General features: G+C 38.7%; 1 protein-coding gene across 1 annotated transcript; it reads left to right on the plus strand.

Annotated features, from left to right (window-relative positions):
- Nucleotides 1–13,868: 13,868 nt before the first annotated feature.
- LOC139112724 (uncharacterized) lies at nt 13,869–17,424 on the plus strand. The gene has a single exon (XM_070673793.1). The coding sequence runs from the start codon at nt 16,247–16,249 to the stop codon at nt 17,327–17,329; it is 1,083 nt and encodes a 360-aa protein (XP_070529894.1). The 5' UTR covers nt 13,869–16,246; the 3' UTR covers nt 17,330–17,424.
- The last annotated feature ends 336 nt before the right edge of the window (nt 17,425–17,760 follow it).

Consider the following 17,760-nt stretch of genomic DNA (forward strand, 5'->3'; position numbering starts at 1 on the left):
ATAATCAGTCGGTAGCGTTTGCCAAAATGTGTAACCTCCGTCAATATCTATGCAGTTGTTATCTGCATAAGTACACGCGGTTCCGGATCGTAATCGAATTTGATTTGTTTCTAAATTAACTGTTGCTTGATGAGTGGTTAGAGTAATCGTAATTATGGCTTGCACCACGACATTGTGCCAGCTGCCATATGGATCAGAATAATAACTGCCTGAGCATTGTCCGTCCATACTTGTAGTTTCTGCGAGTGTAACTGGTCGCATTATTGTTTGATTCACTTTTAATCCATAAACATGTGTATAAGTTGAAAATGAAAATGATCCGGTTGCATGCATTTCTTTACATTGATCTGCTGTGGTTTCAAAAACGTATTCAGCTTGTCCATTAGTCACGATTGAAGTATGTGAATGCATTTCACAGTAATATACATGTCGATTAATTGATACTTTACATTGTATCACTTGTAATTTTTCGAATTTAGATATTTGGAGCAACTGTATATAAGTTCGGTCTACTTGAGGTTGAGTTAATGGTATATTGCAATTTTTGACATCTAACAGTGATAAAGTTGTAATATTCAAATTTGCAGATCCACAATCGTAGCCAATTATTCCGTTTATTTCGGTAACATGCACGAAGACGATCACGCCGATAATCCATTTAAATCTCGAATTCATCTGAAAATATAATTTTATTTTCATTCATTCGGTTTAATGTATGATACACGTAGCCTATTTGGGTGTACAACCTTCGTATTTTTCTTAATTCTTATTCTCACGTTGTTTGCAAATTATGGAGCTGTGTGACGAGGTCTATTAAGTAATCGTCGTAGCTAGCTAACTTTTTCTCCGGGCCGAGTGGTTCGTCCGTCGGTACTCTAGCTATTTTTCCGAATACTAATTCATACGGTGTATGTTTCGTTGCTTCATGTACACAGGTGTTGTAATTAAACATAGCAAGTCCGACCCACTTATCCCATTCCTTTTGCTCATTTGCATATTGTTTTAAGTATTCGCCAAGAGCATGGTGAGATCTTTCCAAAGATCCGTTGGATTGTGGGTGAAATGCTGTTGTTCGAAACTTTCGTATCCTAAATATTTTCGCTACCTTTTTAATTAAATCACTTATAAAATTTCTACCTTGGTCGGTTAATATTGCTTTCGGAGCTCCCAATACACAAATAAATCTGTCTACAAATACTTCAGCTATTGTTTCAGATGTCTGGTTTTGCAGAGGTATGCCCATGCAGAATTTTGTTAATTGATCTTGCATGGTCAGGATATATTCGTTTCCTCTGTCAGTTTTTGGCAGAGGCCCCACAATATCCATAGCAATTTTATCAAAAGAAGTTCCTGGTGTGTCAGTTATTAGCATGGGCTGCTTAGTTTTTACCCTAACTAATTTTTTTAACTGACACTGTAAACATTGTTGAATATATAGTTGAACTTCCTGTTTTAAATTCTCCCAGTAATATTTATGTTTAATTCTATTGTATGTTTTATTTACTCCGCGATGTCCCCCTGTTGGTGAACAATGCATTTCTCCGATTATCGACGACCGGAGATCTCTGGGAAGATATTTTATCGATCCGTTGCAAATTATTAATTTTGTGGGTGATTTTAAGAAAATTATGTGTAGCAGATTTTTTATTTCACTCCAAGGTACGTTGTTTACTAAATCAGTTTTTGCAATACTAATTGTTTGCAAATTTAATTCTTCGGAGATAGTTCGCAGATTTTTAATAGCTGTGGATATGTGTTGCAGAGTTAAAGTTGGTCCTTCCCGGACTCTCTCGCTGATTGGTAAAATAATGTGATAGTATTTTTTATATTTAATGGGTTGTGCTTCACCTAAGGTTAGCGTTCTTATTTTCGGTAATTCGTTTCTTTCAAATAGTTTCTGTGAACCTGAATCTAAAGGATTTCCCTCGGTGTCTGTAAAATATGTGATATTATCCTTTCGCAAAAATAATAAATCGCGTGTTTCAATTATATTATTAGGTATATCTTGTATATCGGTGATAACAGGTAAATTTTTATTTTCGTCTGTTTCACTTTCGCTTTTGCTTCCGTCGTCACTCTCTTTTTCTTCGTCAAGGTCCTCCTTTTGAATTTCAAATTTTTCTATTTGTTTATTTTCCTTTTCAATTGTATTTTCTTTTAATTGTTCCATTCTTTCTTTCTTTGCTGTTTGGCTTCGTGTCTGGATTCTACGTTCCATCGGTGGATCATGAGTTAATGCCTGTTTCACAATTTCCTCAGATGGCTCACTTAATTCTTGATCTGTAAAGGGTACTGAGTCATTTTTAATTGATGTATTGTCTTTTTTTTTTTCATCAGACAGATATAATTTATAGTCATCGTCCTCTTCACTATCATTATCTGACTCCTTCAGCATTTGTGCAATTAATTCGGCGTCCTTAGGATTGTTCGGATTTAATTTCATTGCAGGGTTAATTATGTTACATGGTATTTCTTCTACCGGATTCCTAGACAATGCATCCGCATTTACATTAGTTTTCCCAGTTTTATATACTACGTCATAGTCATACTCTGCCAATTTTAATCGCCACCGAAGTATGCGCATATTAGCATCTTGAGCATGCTTAAACCAGAGCAACGGTTTGTGATCCGTAACTAAGGTAAATTTCCGGCCGTATAAATATGGCCGAAAATGCTTAACGCAGTATACAATAGCTAGTGCTTCTTTTTCATATGTATCATACTTTACTTCATTGTCTGTTAGTGTGTGAGATGCATATGCCACCGGTTGATCTTTGTTAATTTTTCCTTGGGATAAAATTCCTCCTACAGCAAGTCCTGAGGCGTCCGTAGTTAGTATAAATGGTTGTGAGAAATCTGGGTATTGTAGTACTGGTTCCTCACATAATTTTTGTTTTAATAATTCGAATGCTTCCTCCTGATTTGAAGTCCATTCGAAAGCTGTATCATTTTTTAACAATACAGTCAGGAGTTTAGCTAATTTCGAGAAGCTTGGTATGAACCGTCGATAGTATCCCGCCAAGCCTAAAAATTGTTTAATATTATTAGAAAATAATTTAACAGCTTCCAGTTTTTTAGGATCTGGAGTTACGCCGTCTTTGCTAATTGTATGACCGAGATAAGTTACTTTGGATTTCAAAAATTTACACTTATCTGGTTGTAATTTTAGGTTCGCTTCTCGCAATCGCTGTATCAATAAATTGTATTTTCTCTCATGCTCCTCCAAAGTTTTTGCATATATGACTATGTCGTCCATATATACAAATAATTCACGGCCCTGCAATCCTGTTAATACGAGATCCATTAGTCTCTGGAAAGTTGCAGGCGCATTTTTTAATCCGAAGGGCATTCTTTCGAATTCATAATGCCCGAACGGAGTTGTGAAAGCCGTTTTATGGCTATCCTTCGGATCCATTTTTATTTGATGAAATCCGGAAGCTAGATCGCAGACAGAGAAATATCGTGCTCCGCCTAATTGATCCAGTATATCGACGATATTCGGCAATGGGTAGGCGTCTCCGATAGTTTTATCATTGAGGCTCTTAAAGTCTAGTACCATTCTCCATCGCTTGTTTCCTTGTGAGTCGTCCTTCTTTGGCACGATCCATATTGGCGTATTGTATGGCGACTGTGAAGGTTTTATAATTTTTCCTTTCAACAGCTCGTCTACCTGCTTATTTATTTCCTCCTTGTGCTTCTGCGGAAATCGATACTGCCTGGTGTTAATCGGTTGATCATCTGTTGTGGGTATCTGATGCTGCAGTACCTGAGTGAAGGTCAGCTTTTCTCCAGGTATGTGGAATCTATCCTGGCTGCTTTTGACGAGATTCGTTACATTCTCCTTTTCAGTAACGCTCACGTGATCCAAACGAAGTAATTCCATTATTTCAAAAAAGCGCTTATTTTCCTGCTCATTAATTATGGCTAAACATTGCGCACTTATTTTATCTTTTCTTTCTCTTTTATTCAGACGGATAATCGTGGATTCTTCTATTATTTGTTGCCACTGTTTTTCCATGGAGGCTGATATTCTTAAAGACGGTTTATTAATCATTAATTGTTTTTTATTATTATTAATTTTACATTTATCATATAAATGTAACTTCTTCGTTAATTCTTCGAAGGTAATATGAGAGGAAGTATCTCTATTATTTCCGGGTTCCTTGACTCGCGGAAATTTTAATTCTTTTATTACTTTTAAAGGATCCTTTTTGGATTTGGAGGAAGTCATATCGCACAGTGAGGTTTGGAAATTTCCCTCCTCGCGATTGACAGGATTAGAATCTCTGGAAATTTTAGATTCTTTTAATGAGGCTTGGAGATTTACCTCTTTATTTATTTTACTTCCCGGCGATGTCTTGGCATCCTTCTCCTGGGTAAGTGAGGACGGGGTTTGGAAATTTCCTTTTCCTATCCAGGCGATGTCTTGGCATCCTTCTCCTGTGTAGTTTTTATTTTATTTCTTTCTTGGATATTGCCTTCAAGAATTTTTCCATCGAGGAAGTCCTGATGACAGAGATCGTTGCTATCGTAATTTACTCCGTCATGGGTTTGTTTAACCTCGGAGTCTCGTGACATTTCAACGGTCTGCCATACTTCATTGTTTTCCTCAATGTTTTCCGCCTGCATTTCACTTAATGGTTGTAGCTGTATTGTAGGTACCTGAACTTCAATAGGTTCGTTCAGTGTACTTATTATATACAGATAAGCCTTTCCGTCTTTATTCTTGGCGACGGTATCTCCCAGATAAATACCGTGGATGACTTTCATTCGCGGTACATATCCGATTTCAATTTCCGGATTAGAAATGCGTACAAAGAATAGAGATTTGGTTTGCGGTGGAACGGTTATTGTTTCGGGAATCGAAAACGAAATTCTTTCTCCCGATATTTCTAAATGTCCTTCGGCATAGTCAATTCGCGAATTTGTTTGTTTAAAGAAATCGTTTCCTAATATTCCGGCTTGAGAAATGGGAAAATCTTTTGATACTATATGAAAAATTACTCGTTTTTTAAATAGCGGCATTATTACTCTACCGAGAGTATATACTGGATAATCATTTATACCGTTTAATCTTAAAATATTTCCGTAATCAATTTTTAATTTATCAGAGATCAAATTTTCTTTTATTATATTCGGACCCGATCCAGTATCTAACATAAATGTCGCGTTTCGATTTTGATTGTTTAATTTTACTTGAATCGTGGGTACATGATTATGCCTATCCAAATTTACGGTAACCGGCCGAATTTCAGGCTCTATTCTTTGACTCATTTCCGGACTGATACTACAGGGTGTGAGATCCGTCCGGACCCCTGCTGCACACCCGTCTTGGAGGTGCCACCGGCGTTTCCCGCATTCATTGCTTCACGCCTTTTATTGTTAGTAAGTCTAAGTTCGCAGTTTTCTAACACGTGGCCATCCTTTTTACAATAGCGGCAGTACTCTGCTTCTTTAAAGCTATTCTGCCTCGCATTATTTTGGCATTCTTTTGCTGAATGGCCGAATCCATCGCAGATTTGACATACTGTTCGCGGTTTTTGCCCAGTAATTCTGGACTCTTGCTGTTTTTTCCAGCAGTTACTTGCGGTGTGTCCCGATTTTTCGCACCATTGGCAAATTAACATTGTCCTATTCTGGTTGCTATTATTAAAACGGCAGTTCTTCGCATTATGCCCCGGCTTGTTGCATAATTGGCAATTTAATTTATTCTCTTGAATTATATTTATAAATCGACGATTATTTGCTTCACGTTGATGACATTTATCCGCACTATGCCCGCGTTTTTTGCAGATTTGACAGACCAAAATTTCATTCGGTATACTAAAGTAATTACCCGTATGAGAAGCTAGTTTCTTACAAGTTGAGGCAGCATGCCCTTCTTTGAGGCACAACTGGCAAATTTCTCTAGGACGATCGATATTCAAGGATTTGGAAGTAGAGGAATTTTTACCGTGACGCAAATCATTGATTTCACGCAATTCTCTTTCAATGTCTAAGGCGTTTGTAACAGTTTCATGGACATTTAGATCTCTTTTCACTCTTTGTTCGATCTCTGCTTTTAATCCACAAATAAAGCATTTACACACGTCCTTTTCTAAAGAATTCCTGATTTCCGTTAATTGTTCGTAATCATCTACCATTCTTTTATGCACGTCCATAATTCTATTTCCCAGAAGACGTACCCTGTTGGCGTACGTGATAACATCTTCCTCATTTTTCTGGTAGATTCTTCCTAATTCTCCTTGTAATTGATTAACATTTTTATCTTGCCCGAAAATATTTTCTAAATATTTTGTTAACTGAGCTACGGTATCAAATTCCATCCCTTGAATTGTCCGTCGAGCTTCACCGGTTATGCGTGTTCTAATTACTTTAGTGAACTGCTTTTCGACTTCTACAGGCAACATATTTTTTGCCTCTTCACATCCCGCAATAAAATAATTTATTAAGATGTTCTTGCCGTCGAAGAAGGGGACCGCCTCAACGGCGTATTTTAACGTGGCGAACGGATTTGAATTCGTCATTTTCTTAACTTCTTTCGCGGGTTCAACTTTACTGTAGTATGCTTGCAATCGCTTTGGCGCCAGAGGTAATCGTGTCTCGTCGAATTTAATAGTAGATCCCTCCGTTACTTCGGATATATCAGGCAAAGGAGTGGATACGCGTTCTGTGACGGTTTGTGAAGAAGTAGGTTGCTTGGGTTGTGGAATTTTAGCCACAGTGGGTGTCGAAGTGTGTATCTGAGATTGTGTCGGTTTTGATTTACTCGTTTGTTCAACCGCTGCTTTATAAGCTTTATCTACTTCTGCCTTATCAAATGTTGCCCTAGTATCCATTTGCGAAAAATCACGCTCAAACAATCCCGGACGAGCCCCCAAAAATCAGTGGTATGTTACGTCAAGAAGGTTAAATTTATTTAATTAATTAATTGGAAGGAATCCACGGGAATGGACTTTGACGGTAAGGTAGGAAAGTGACGTACCACCGAATTTACGTGAGATTCGAGATTCGAATCTTCACAATTTTACGCGCAGATTATTTAATTTAATATCTCGGATTTCGATTGAGCGCGTAACTGGTTCTTTTTAGAGAAATGAAATAAATCCTTATTCTCTGGGATAGAACCAGGCGTAATTGTTCGCTTAAGTAGGATAATTCAGGGTAATAATGAAATAATTAAATCATGATTTAAGTAACGCAAAATTAACAAATTAATTCTAAATATAATAACTCTAATTACAAATAAAAAAATTAATCCATAAAATGACAGTAAAACAATTTAGAAGATTTTAATCAGCTCGTTTTAGATATAAAAATAATGTCAAAGTTCTTACAGTAAAAATTAAGTAGTATGAAAAAGGTTGAAGCCGGATGAACGAGTATAAATTTAACATAGCGGAGGTCGAGTGAGTATTTACAATATGTACATGAGTGTGTGTGTGTGTGTGAGTTTGTTATAATGATTTAATCTAATGTTACTTCCTCAATCTCCACCACCCTCGCTGTGGATCTCGGAAAAACAAGATCTATAATTCGCATCGGGGCCAGGAAAGGAAATTCCACCCCGGGATAATATATGAAAAAATGAGAATCAGGAGCAGACCGAGCTGCCTGACTCCTGATCTCTTCCGGCTCAAAGTGGTCAGGGCCAATGGAGAAGGCCCTTTCCGGGACAGGATCTGTCCATGGAGTACAGGCCCTGCGGAGGAGCTCCAGGAGAGGATCTATAACTTCTCTCGGCTCTGGATGCTCCTCGAGGATCTCAATACTCGGGACGGGAGATGGAGGTTGATCGGGGAAGTCTACTCCTGGGAGAGAGATGGACTCATCTTCGCCCAGAGAGTCGGCTTCCTCAGGTTCGAATGGAAAAGGAGGTGGTGAGAGAGGAGAGGAGCAGGCTCTTGGCTCACCTCCGGAAAACCGTGGTTCGGAGATAAGGGAAGAATTCGGGGTATACGAAGGAGTCGTGGGGCGGAATTGTTCCGATCCCGGCTCCGTGGACTGATTTGAAAAGTTGATTTCACAGGTTGAATTTTCGGTCGGGTTGTTTAGGATCTCTTCTTCCGGGACATATCCGTGTAACGGTTCCGGATCGCCGTGGATAGGTGACGGTGGCGGAGGGCCCGGACGAGGAGACCAAGGTCTCTCTTCGTGGCGCGCGGGAGAGACGAACACCTCTTCGCTTGGCGCCGCCGCGAGCAAGTACTGAATGAAGAAGCGGCGAACCAGCTCCCTCAGATTTTTAATCTGCTTATTCCGTCGCGCCCGGCTTTTCTTGAGAGTTTTCTTATTTAGAGATTCCACTAAAATTATTAATTTATTTTAATTTGATTGAACAGAATTTTGGAATGTTTAACAAAGAATGGAGTGAAGGAGATTCGTCACCGACGATTTCCGAAGGCCTCGACCCGTCCATGAGTGAATCCACGTAATCTATCTTTAGCAAGAATCGCTTGCCGATTCTTTAGCCGTGGACAGTCGCCAAACTTCCAGCAGTATTTCGTTGCGTTAACCACAGAAAATTGCTGGTTATTCGACAGCGTATCCTGGCCAATATTCGGAAGCAGGCATTTTCACACATTTAACAGATCACAGGAACAATCCGAACAGAATCAAAACCGCGGAATCTCGACTCGGACATTTCCTTCTCTCTTTGATAACACTTAGAAAACAATTAGTTTGGAAAAATACATTTAGTGGAACCGTATTTCGCGGAGATACATATTGAAACGTTGAAACTTACTTTTTAGGAGATCTTCTAACTGCTTCTTCGATATCTGGTGGTTCGTCTTGCACACTCACGTCAATTTCAAGTAAACTGTATCGGTTGTAGCTGAGATGCAAGAGAGAGTGCTCCGCCAAAGCACAAGATTTTATAAGCTCGGAAAAGGGGAGGACTCTTCCCGAATTTTCACTTTTCCGAAATTCTAATCTCTCATTTGCAGAGCTTATTCCTCCACTTTTCCTATCTCAAAATTATTGGGCATTCGCACCTCATCTCTTCTCTATTTCTTAAACTTCTAAGTTTTCGCCCTTAGTTTCTAAATTTTGGTGAGGAGTTCCCGAAATCCATTGGTTTTAAGAAAATAATATGCCTACGAAGCACCCCCGCTTCAACGAGTTATCCCTTCCGAGCTTTCCAGAATTTTACTATCATTTCCATCGAGGGATGGTGGGAAAACTTCTACCTTCCATATGACATATGGTTACCTGACTTTATTGCCTTTGTCTGCGCCACATACTCCGGTAATTACGGGCCTCTCGCGCCCTTGGTTTTTCTAAAGCTCAGGATCTATGCGCAATTACAATTTTAAGAAAAAGTTATTTTTTTCTTTTCTTGTGACGGACAGGTTATCAGAGTTGAATTATTTATGAGCCCCTTAGGTTTTGATTTTTTTGTATTATGTCTAGACAAATTCTTTGTCTGACTTTCGTTGGCACCCGTTTACAATTTGTTGCATGTTTTTTATGCAACAAATTGTCCCGGAATATGTTAATGTCTTATGAATTGTCTTCTGAAAGGCTCTGAAGTTCTTCTTTTGTGTTGCAATGAACTACGGTCTACTTTTTCCTTAACTAAATTTTTAATATATGTCGAAAAAAAGAGACGCGGAGTTGGAGACGTAACACTTACCTGAAAAAATGTGATATGCACTTTTCTCTGCTTGTTGCACTTGGACAATTTAACACAACGCACCGCTTCGGCATTTTTTAAATAATAAAAAAAAATATACTTAACGTCAATATAATAATATACTTAATATACTTAATATTATGTTTTTTTAAAGGTTTGAATTGTAGTTTGAATACAGCTGTTGTCGTAATATGCATGCGTAAAACTAAACCTTATATTGCGCATCTTTTTCTGCGCAGACAACAGCTTTACATAAAAGAAATGAGAGGAGTTAGCGGTCTAGCCTATTGTTACGTCAGGATTAGGAATATTTTCTAATAGAAGGTATGGTTGAATCAGTTGATCTCCAGATGTTTTTCAACATAAATTTATTTAATTTTACAATTAATTAACAATATTTAATTTTGTAATTCTCTAAGCGGCACCCTTTTGGCTGGGCGCCTATTCAAAATGCCGAAGACCTTAGTCTTGTCGGCGTTCTCGGTAGCTCAGATGTGGTTTAGTAAGTGTGACCAGGATCGGTCCCCACTTGTCGTCTCCGGGGTACTTGATCGGGAAGATCTCTGCTCTTTGTGTTGTTCCGCTGAACTCTGCTCCCTCTGTCTGCGTTGCTTTGCTGAACTCTGCTCCTTCTGTCTGCGTTGCTTTGCTGATCTCTGCTCCCTCTGTCTGCGTTGCTTTGCTGATCTCTGCTCCTTCTGTCTGTACCTCTGCTTCAGCCTTTGGTGTTTCAGCCTGGACTGCTGCCTCAGCTGTGGTTGCCTTGGCCTGTTTTTCCTCCTGTTAAGTCCTCGGGATGTCTATAGGGATGAGTCTCCAGGGGAAGAATTGTTCTCCTTTGTCCAGTCCTTTTTTCGGTAAGATCTTCACTTTCCCTCGGAAGTCCTCGATGCTTAGGATCTTAGGACGGTTCTCTTTCTCGCTCTCCGGGGATGATGGTAAGAAGGCTGGAGTTATTATCCTTTTTGCTCTCTTCCCTCTCCGCACTCTTTTATAAGAGATCTCGCTCATTTGATTACAGCACTTTTGCCTTGGGTGCTTCCGTATGTTAGGCGCACACCTCGGCAGGTTACAACACTTTTTGGCCTCTGACCACTATTACCAGAGTGGATCATCAGCAGCTTTGACCGATCAACTGGTCCGGTATATGACCAGTTGGCTGGCCATTTTTACTGTCGAGAATTGAATTTGCCTCCAATCCACCTAGCGGAGTGGAGGCAAACTCTCCTCGATGACAGCTCAAGCTGTCATAGTCAATAGGTTATAAAGTTAACCTATACTGTAGCAGACGACGCATTATGCTGCGTTCACAAATGCGTCGACCGCTACAGAAGGATTACCGCTTCTTGGTAATTAAGGAAATGGTTTGAGAGCAGGTAAAGAGTTAAGAGAGAGAGAGAGAAAGACGCAACTACCAATTCTTGCGTGACGCATGCGGTACAACGCCACGCGCATAAAGCGCTAGGAATAGATTTGAGTGACAAAGGTTCGAGTTAGCGCGATTTTTGTTCTTTTGAGGGAAAGAACCGGAGGTGGTTTCGCAACAGATGGATTTCAAAGGTTCATTAAAAAAAATGTTGAAATTTTGATTTTGCAACATTTAACTTAACATTTATTTTAATTAACGGATACAAAATGCAAATAATGCAAATAATAAATGTAAATAAAAAAAAGGAATTATTAATTGATTTAAATTTTTAATATGAGAATACGTAATTTAAACATTTTACTAAACTAATGTTACAAGCGAAATAATAAAAATAATATATAATAATCATTCATAAGTGTTACTTAAGATCGATCTCAATGATCTCCGAGATCTTAACTGTCGCCCTGGGAAAGACCCGATCAATTATCCTGATCGGAGCAAGGAAAGGGTGTTCCACCCCGGGATAAAAAATGAGGATGTTCTGGTTAGGAGATGCCCTGCTGGCCTCTCTCCTGATCTCCTCAGGATCAAAGGAGTCAGGGCCTATGGTGAAGGCCCTTTCCGGGACAGAATCCGTCCACGGAGTGCAAGTCCTCCGGAGGAGCTCGAGGAGAGGATCTACGATCACTCTAGGTTCTTCTTGTCCCCCGAGGAACTCCACACTCGGGACGGGGGAAGGGGAAGGCTCCGGGCCGTCTGACTCTTGCCAGAAGACGGTATCGTTTTCAGCAAAGGAGCCGACCTCCTCTGCCTCCCCAGGATAAAGTATCGGAGACGGGATAGGAGAGGAGCATGCTCTAGGAGCAGCTCCTGGAGAGTGAACGGAAATGTCTGGAAAATAGGAGGGAGTCGTAGAGCGGAACTGCTCCGACTCAGGCTTGGATTCGCTCGCGGGGTCATTAATGAGTGGCGGACTCAAAGGACGAGCCGGTTCCTTGGAAAAGTTTGCGTCCTGGGGAACCTCTTCAGGAGTCGGCGAATTCGGGGGAGCTGGAGGTTGAGGTGACCACGACCTCTCTCCTCTTTTACGGGGAGGGTCGGTTTTTATCTCCCCTGGCGCCGCCGCGAATAGATACTGAATGAAGAAACTCTGCAGGAGGTTCTTCAGATTTCGCAGCTGCCTGTTACGGCGAGCCCGACTTTTCTTAATGTTCCTGAGATTCTTAGATTCCACTAAAAATTATTGTTTTTAAATAATTAAATTGATAAATAAATTAACGAGAGTAAATGGGAGGGCAACACGTTTCATTCTTTCTTCCGGATTTCCCCGTCGTCACTCCAGAGATTCTCAAAGTTCCTCTAACCGGATAGAGCCTTTCTCGAATCAAGGTTTTGATAGTCATCATTTACTGGGGGCATATCGCAACCCCTGACAAAAAGAAGCTCGTTAGGCGGGTCGAGTTACTGGAGAACTGGGGGGACTCAAGAGAGATGGCAAAATTATAAGATATGAACGGCTCTCTGACCATTCCTCCGGTTTTCATTTTGTTATATTTATTCATATGTAAAATAAAATGCAAAAAATCTATTTAGTGGAACCGTTTTTGGTTTTAAAGGAAAGATGAGAGTAGGGAATAAACACGGGTTCTAACCCAGGAGCGTTGAGGGAGGCGAGGGGACGGGGGGAAAAAATCCGCGATGAGAGGAGCGCGGGGAGAGGTAGCCGTAAGTGGGAAGAGACGGGGGGGTATCTGTCGCTCATTTATACCCCGTCTCTTCCCACCTACGGCTACCTCTCCCCGCGCTCCTCTCATCGCGGATTTTTTCCTCCCGTCCCCTCGCCTCCCTCAACGCTCCTGAGTTAGAACCCGTGTTTATTCCCCTTACAACACCCCGCGCTAGCAACCACCGTTAATATATTACAAATAAAATAAAAAACTTACGTTTTTTAATTTTGCCGCATTTTTTTCACCAGCGGCAATTCGCTGTCCACAAAGGCGAATCGTTTCCCGTGGGTGCACAAGTTCATCCGCTTGTCTATAACGTACCCACACTCGTCACCCACGGGATTTTCGGGAACAGAACGAGGTGTTCTGTCAAAAGTCAATATTTCGCCACGTTCGCACTCACCGCGTATGTGATTATTGTAATATAAGCTCAATTGAGCTGAACTGTTTTTTTGGTGTGTGCTACACCACACACCGCCTGCACTAAACGGGGTGCGATCCCCCAACTCGCGGCGCGCGAGAATGTGTACCAACGATGCACACTTTTTTTCCATTTAAAAAGTTAATTAGACGTGTTGCACTTGAAAAAATCAGCATGCGACTGACAGGCAACAGCTACGAGCTCACTGCAGACAGTCAGAAAGAAAAACGAAAGCATTTTTTTATCAACAGCAGTCCCGAAGGTGTGACATATACTCGTGAGAATCTTTTACAGCGTTTAGCACGTTTGAAACTTAAGATTCATTCATTCTATCACGCAATGAGAGATTAAGAAATTATTTCATTTAAAAGATGTATCTCGAAAATGTGACATATACTTACGCAAATCTTTTACATTTAATTCCGAGTTTTTAAAGAAATATGTATGAGATCAATCAATCAATAGTTCATGGATATTGGGGGAAAAAATGCAACAATAAAAAATTTTTTAATATAAACATTTAAATTATATATTTATTATAAAATATAACATTATTTGTATATTTTGATGGCAATAAAAAATGTTTTTAATATAATATAATACAATATAATATAATATAATATAATATAATATAATATAATAAAATATAATATTACTTTCGCGCTCCGAATACTAGAGCTAGCAGCTCACAATCATCAATTTGAATCCCATCATAGCAATCGCTAGCATGTATCGCGCTTACAACCTCGTCACGAGTTTTAGCAGTGGAAGCGATGCTAGCAAATCGTGCAAATTTCGAATCAATTATTTTAAGAAAAGATGTTAATTTATTAAACGCTAATGTAATACACTCATCAAGATCAATCATTTTAAGAAATGTCGATTCCATCATCATTAAGCATTTGCCAGCTGATTCAAACCGCAGGACATCCATGCCATTAAAGTTGCGTAGTCTGGCTGTCAACGCACCGAGGTACACGAAGTCTTGAAGATTTTTAAAATCGTTGTGGAGCAAACTTAAAATGTTTACGCGATACTCGCAGAGTGATTTCCAAGCCTCGAGAGATAGCGGCATTTCCAATCCTCGATTATCGCCAATAATAATTTCCACATAACTAGGTGTTCCAACATTAACACCAATTTCTAAATATTTATAACTCGTAGCCGTCAATGCATATCGCTTACATAGAATACGGATTGCATGATCTTTAGATGAGCTAGTGTAAAAACAAAAAAATGACCATATAAAGTTTTTATTAAAAAAAATTTTTTAGTTAGAAAAATTAATACTCACTCATTATTCACACACGATGTGCTAGATGCATTAGCTGGCGTGTAATAATTCATATTACTCGCATATGATGTATTAGCTAGCACATTAAATTCCATATTTGTATTAGTTGGCACGTAAAAATCCATCACATTAAGAACGGTAATAACAGATCAGTTTGATGCGCGTGTTACATTTAATGTGATATAATTGTTCCGAGATTTTTTTTATATATATATCCCCACCACTAATAAGAAATGCATCAATTAAGTGGGGGGATTAAATCTTCAAATTGTGTAAGTTTTATTCCTAGGCAACACACACAGGACACATGTTGCATGGAATTATCATATACATTGGAAGTCCACAATTACCACATGATCTACCGCATAATGCGTTTTGAGTATCAATTTCATGTTTGCGAATGGCAATCATTGGCCCACCCACATCAGCTAAATTAATCATACATGGTGCACATACTGCAATAGCTTCACTAGGTGTGCAATAATAAAAAGACAACATACAATGTTTAGTACGTCCATTAAGCGCGAAAAGTTGTGGTGAATCTATTTTTCGAGAAATACAATCTTCAAGATCTTGACTTTGATCACTCATATAATCACTATCGTTGGGCAATCCAATATCGTCCTCATCAGATAAATCCATTAATTCTCCATTGTCATTTACAGCATTTAAATCAGCCATATTCTCTTAACACAAAATATAAATTTAGTGAACTGTCACCCGATGGTATTTATATAGATCACATTTGTAGGTAATAGTGGGGATCACAAGCATTAGTCTTAAAATAAAAAATGATATCATAAAGATTGCATAAGAAATGCAAGATTTGCGGGCACCACACGTGCTACCGCACTGCACTGGAAATGCAAGATTTGCAGACGCCGCACGTGCCAGTTATCTCAGGCAATGGTGTGGATTACAAGCGTTTAGTCTAAAATGAAAAAAACAGTGATTTTATATAGGCGATAATGTTATGAAGATTGCATCAGAAGCGCAAATTTGTAGGCGCCGCTATTAAAATGTAATAAAAATAATATCATATAAAGATTGCAAGATTTGCGGACACCACACATGCTACTGCATTGCACTGCATTGGAAATCCAAGATTTGCAGACGCCGTACGTGCCAGTTATCTCAGGCAATGGTGTGGATTACAAGCGTTTAGTCTAAAATGAAAAAAACAGTGATTTTATATAGGCGATAATGTTACGAAGATTGCATCAGAAGCGCAAATTTGTAGGCGCCGCTATTAAAATGTAATAAAAATAATATCATATAAAGATTGCAAGATTTGCGGACACCACACGTGCTACTGCATCGCACTGCATTGGAAATGCAAGATTTGCAAGATTTGTAGACGTCACACGTGCCAGTTATCTCAGGCAATGGTGTGGATTACAAGCGTTTAGTTTTAAATGAAAAAAACAATGATTTTATATAGGTAATAATGTTATGAAGATTGCATCAGAAGCGCAAATTTGTAGGCGCAGCTATACACATGTGCTGAAAAAAAAAACTAAGCAAAAATTTGTAGACGCCACATGTATGTCACTTATCACAATATGCACGTGCAAAACTGCTAACATTAGAAAAAATATAAAATTATCAGGCGGCTTCCAGTGTTTCATCTGTTCTCCATCGTTATGAAGGTTAATACTTAAAATGCTGACATAATCGCTATGAATTCATTGAACTTACTTAAAAAATGTAAACGTAGCAGTTTGTCATATACCGCATATAAAACTGTGGAGCATACATCACATTTTATCATTTAACATATTGAAATCTCGAGAATAAAATGGATCGACGAGAGCAACAGTTGACAGCGCAAGCAGATCGATTAACTTTAGAAGAATTTAATGCATGGAATCAGCAATGTGAAGAATATATCGAATTATTGGAGGACCAGGGGCGAAATAAACGCGCAAGATTATTAATCGGTGCGAAGCAATCACTAGTTGCATGTATTGCACGTATCGAAAGTTTAAGAGATTTAACAAAACAACGTTTCATTCATGTGGGTGCTGGACATAATACAAAAAATAAAGGACTTCGATGGAGTGAAATTGACACAGCTTTTGAAAGCCGCATATTAACTGGTGTGGTAATTAATTCAAACTATATCGAGCCTCGCAAATTTCTGGAAGATGCGCAAGACATTGTATTAAAACATGTGCAAAATGTTATGCATAAACATAACAATATAAAAATTAATGTTGTATTTAATGGTGAATTTGTGGCTAACAATAAAACTGCAAATAAAAGTGTGTGCACAAAAAACTGTGAACTCTTTCGTTCAAGTGATCTACAAGAGTGGTACGAGTCACGCATTATCGAGCCTATTCTCACATCCTTGGATGAATTTCAAGAACGTGACAGCGGGTGGGCACTGTCGCGTATACATAATTTGATGATAAATGTAAATAAACACAATCCATTACATGCTGGGTGCCATGTGATATTACCACAAGAAATTAAAATGAAAAGAGCTGTGATAAATATACAATCTGCTGACAATGCATGTTTCGCATGGTCAGTGGTAGCCGCTCTATACCCAGCCGAGAAACATGTGGATCGAATAATATCATATCCACATTATGCAACAGTGTTAAATCTTGAAGGTATTGAGTTTCCAATAACTATGAAACATGTTAAAAAATTTGAAAATCTTAATAATATTTCCATCAACATATATACGATTGAAAAGAAAAAAATTCTACCAATACAACTCACAGATAAAGTACGAGAGAGACACATTCATTTGTTGTACACACAGCGAGATAATGATGTTGGACATTTTTCATTGATAAAAAATTTATCACGTCTTATAAGTTCACAGCTTAGTAAAACAAAGAGTAAGAAATATTTTTGTGATCGGTAAGTATAAAATGTAAATAAAAATGTTTTTTTCTTTTATACAATAAAAAAATTTTTAATGCATTTATATTCTTTATTCCAGATGCTTACATTACTTTAGTTCAAGTGAAAGATTAATGGTACACAGCGTAGATTGTGGAAAAATTAATGAGTGCGCAATTATATTACCATGTAATGAAAAAAAATGGTTAAGTTTTGACAACTATACTAGAAAGGAACGAGTTCCATTTGTGGTATATGCCGATTTGGAATGTACCCTAGAAAAAACGAATGCTGACTCTACCACATCTACATGCGCACACCAACTGTTTGCACTAAGATGGAGGTTCGGACGAAAAACTTGAATACAGGTTGCACTTTATAAATTTTATTTCCTTTTTTTTTGCACTGATTAACACTTAGCCACTGCTGGGCTCGAGAGGATAGAAATTATTA

This window comes from Cardiocondyla obscurior, unplaced genomic scaffold (genome assembly GCF_019399895.1).
Source record: "Cardiocondyla obscurior isolate alpha-2009 unplaced genomic scaffold, Cobs3.1 scaffold43_0_327834, whole genome shotgun sequence".
NCBI classification, from domain to species: Eukaryota; Metazoa; Arthropoda; class Insecta; order Hymenoptera; family Formicidae; genus Cardiocondyla; species Cardiocondyla obscurior.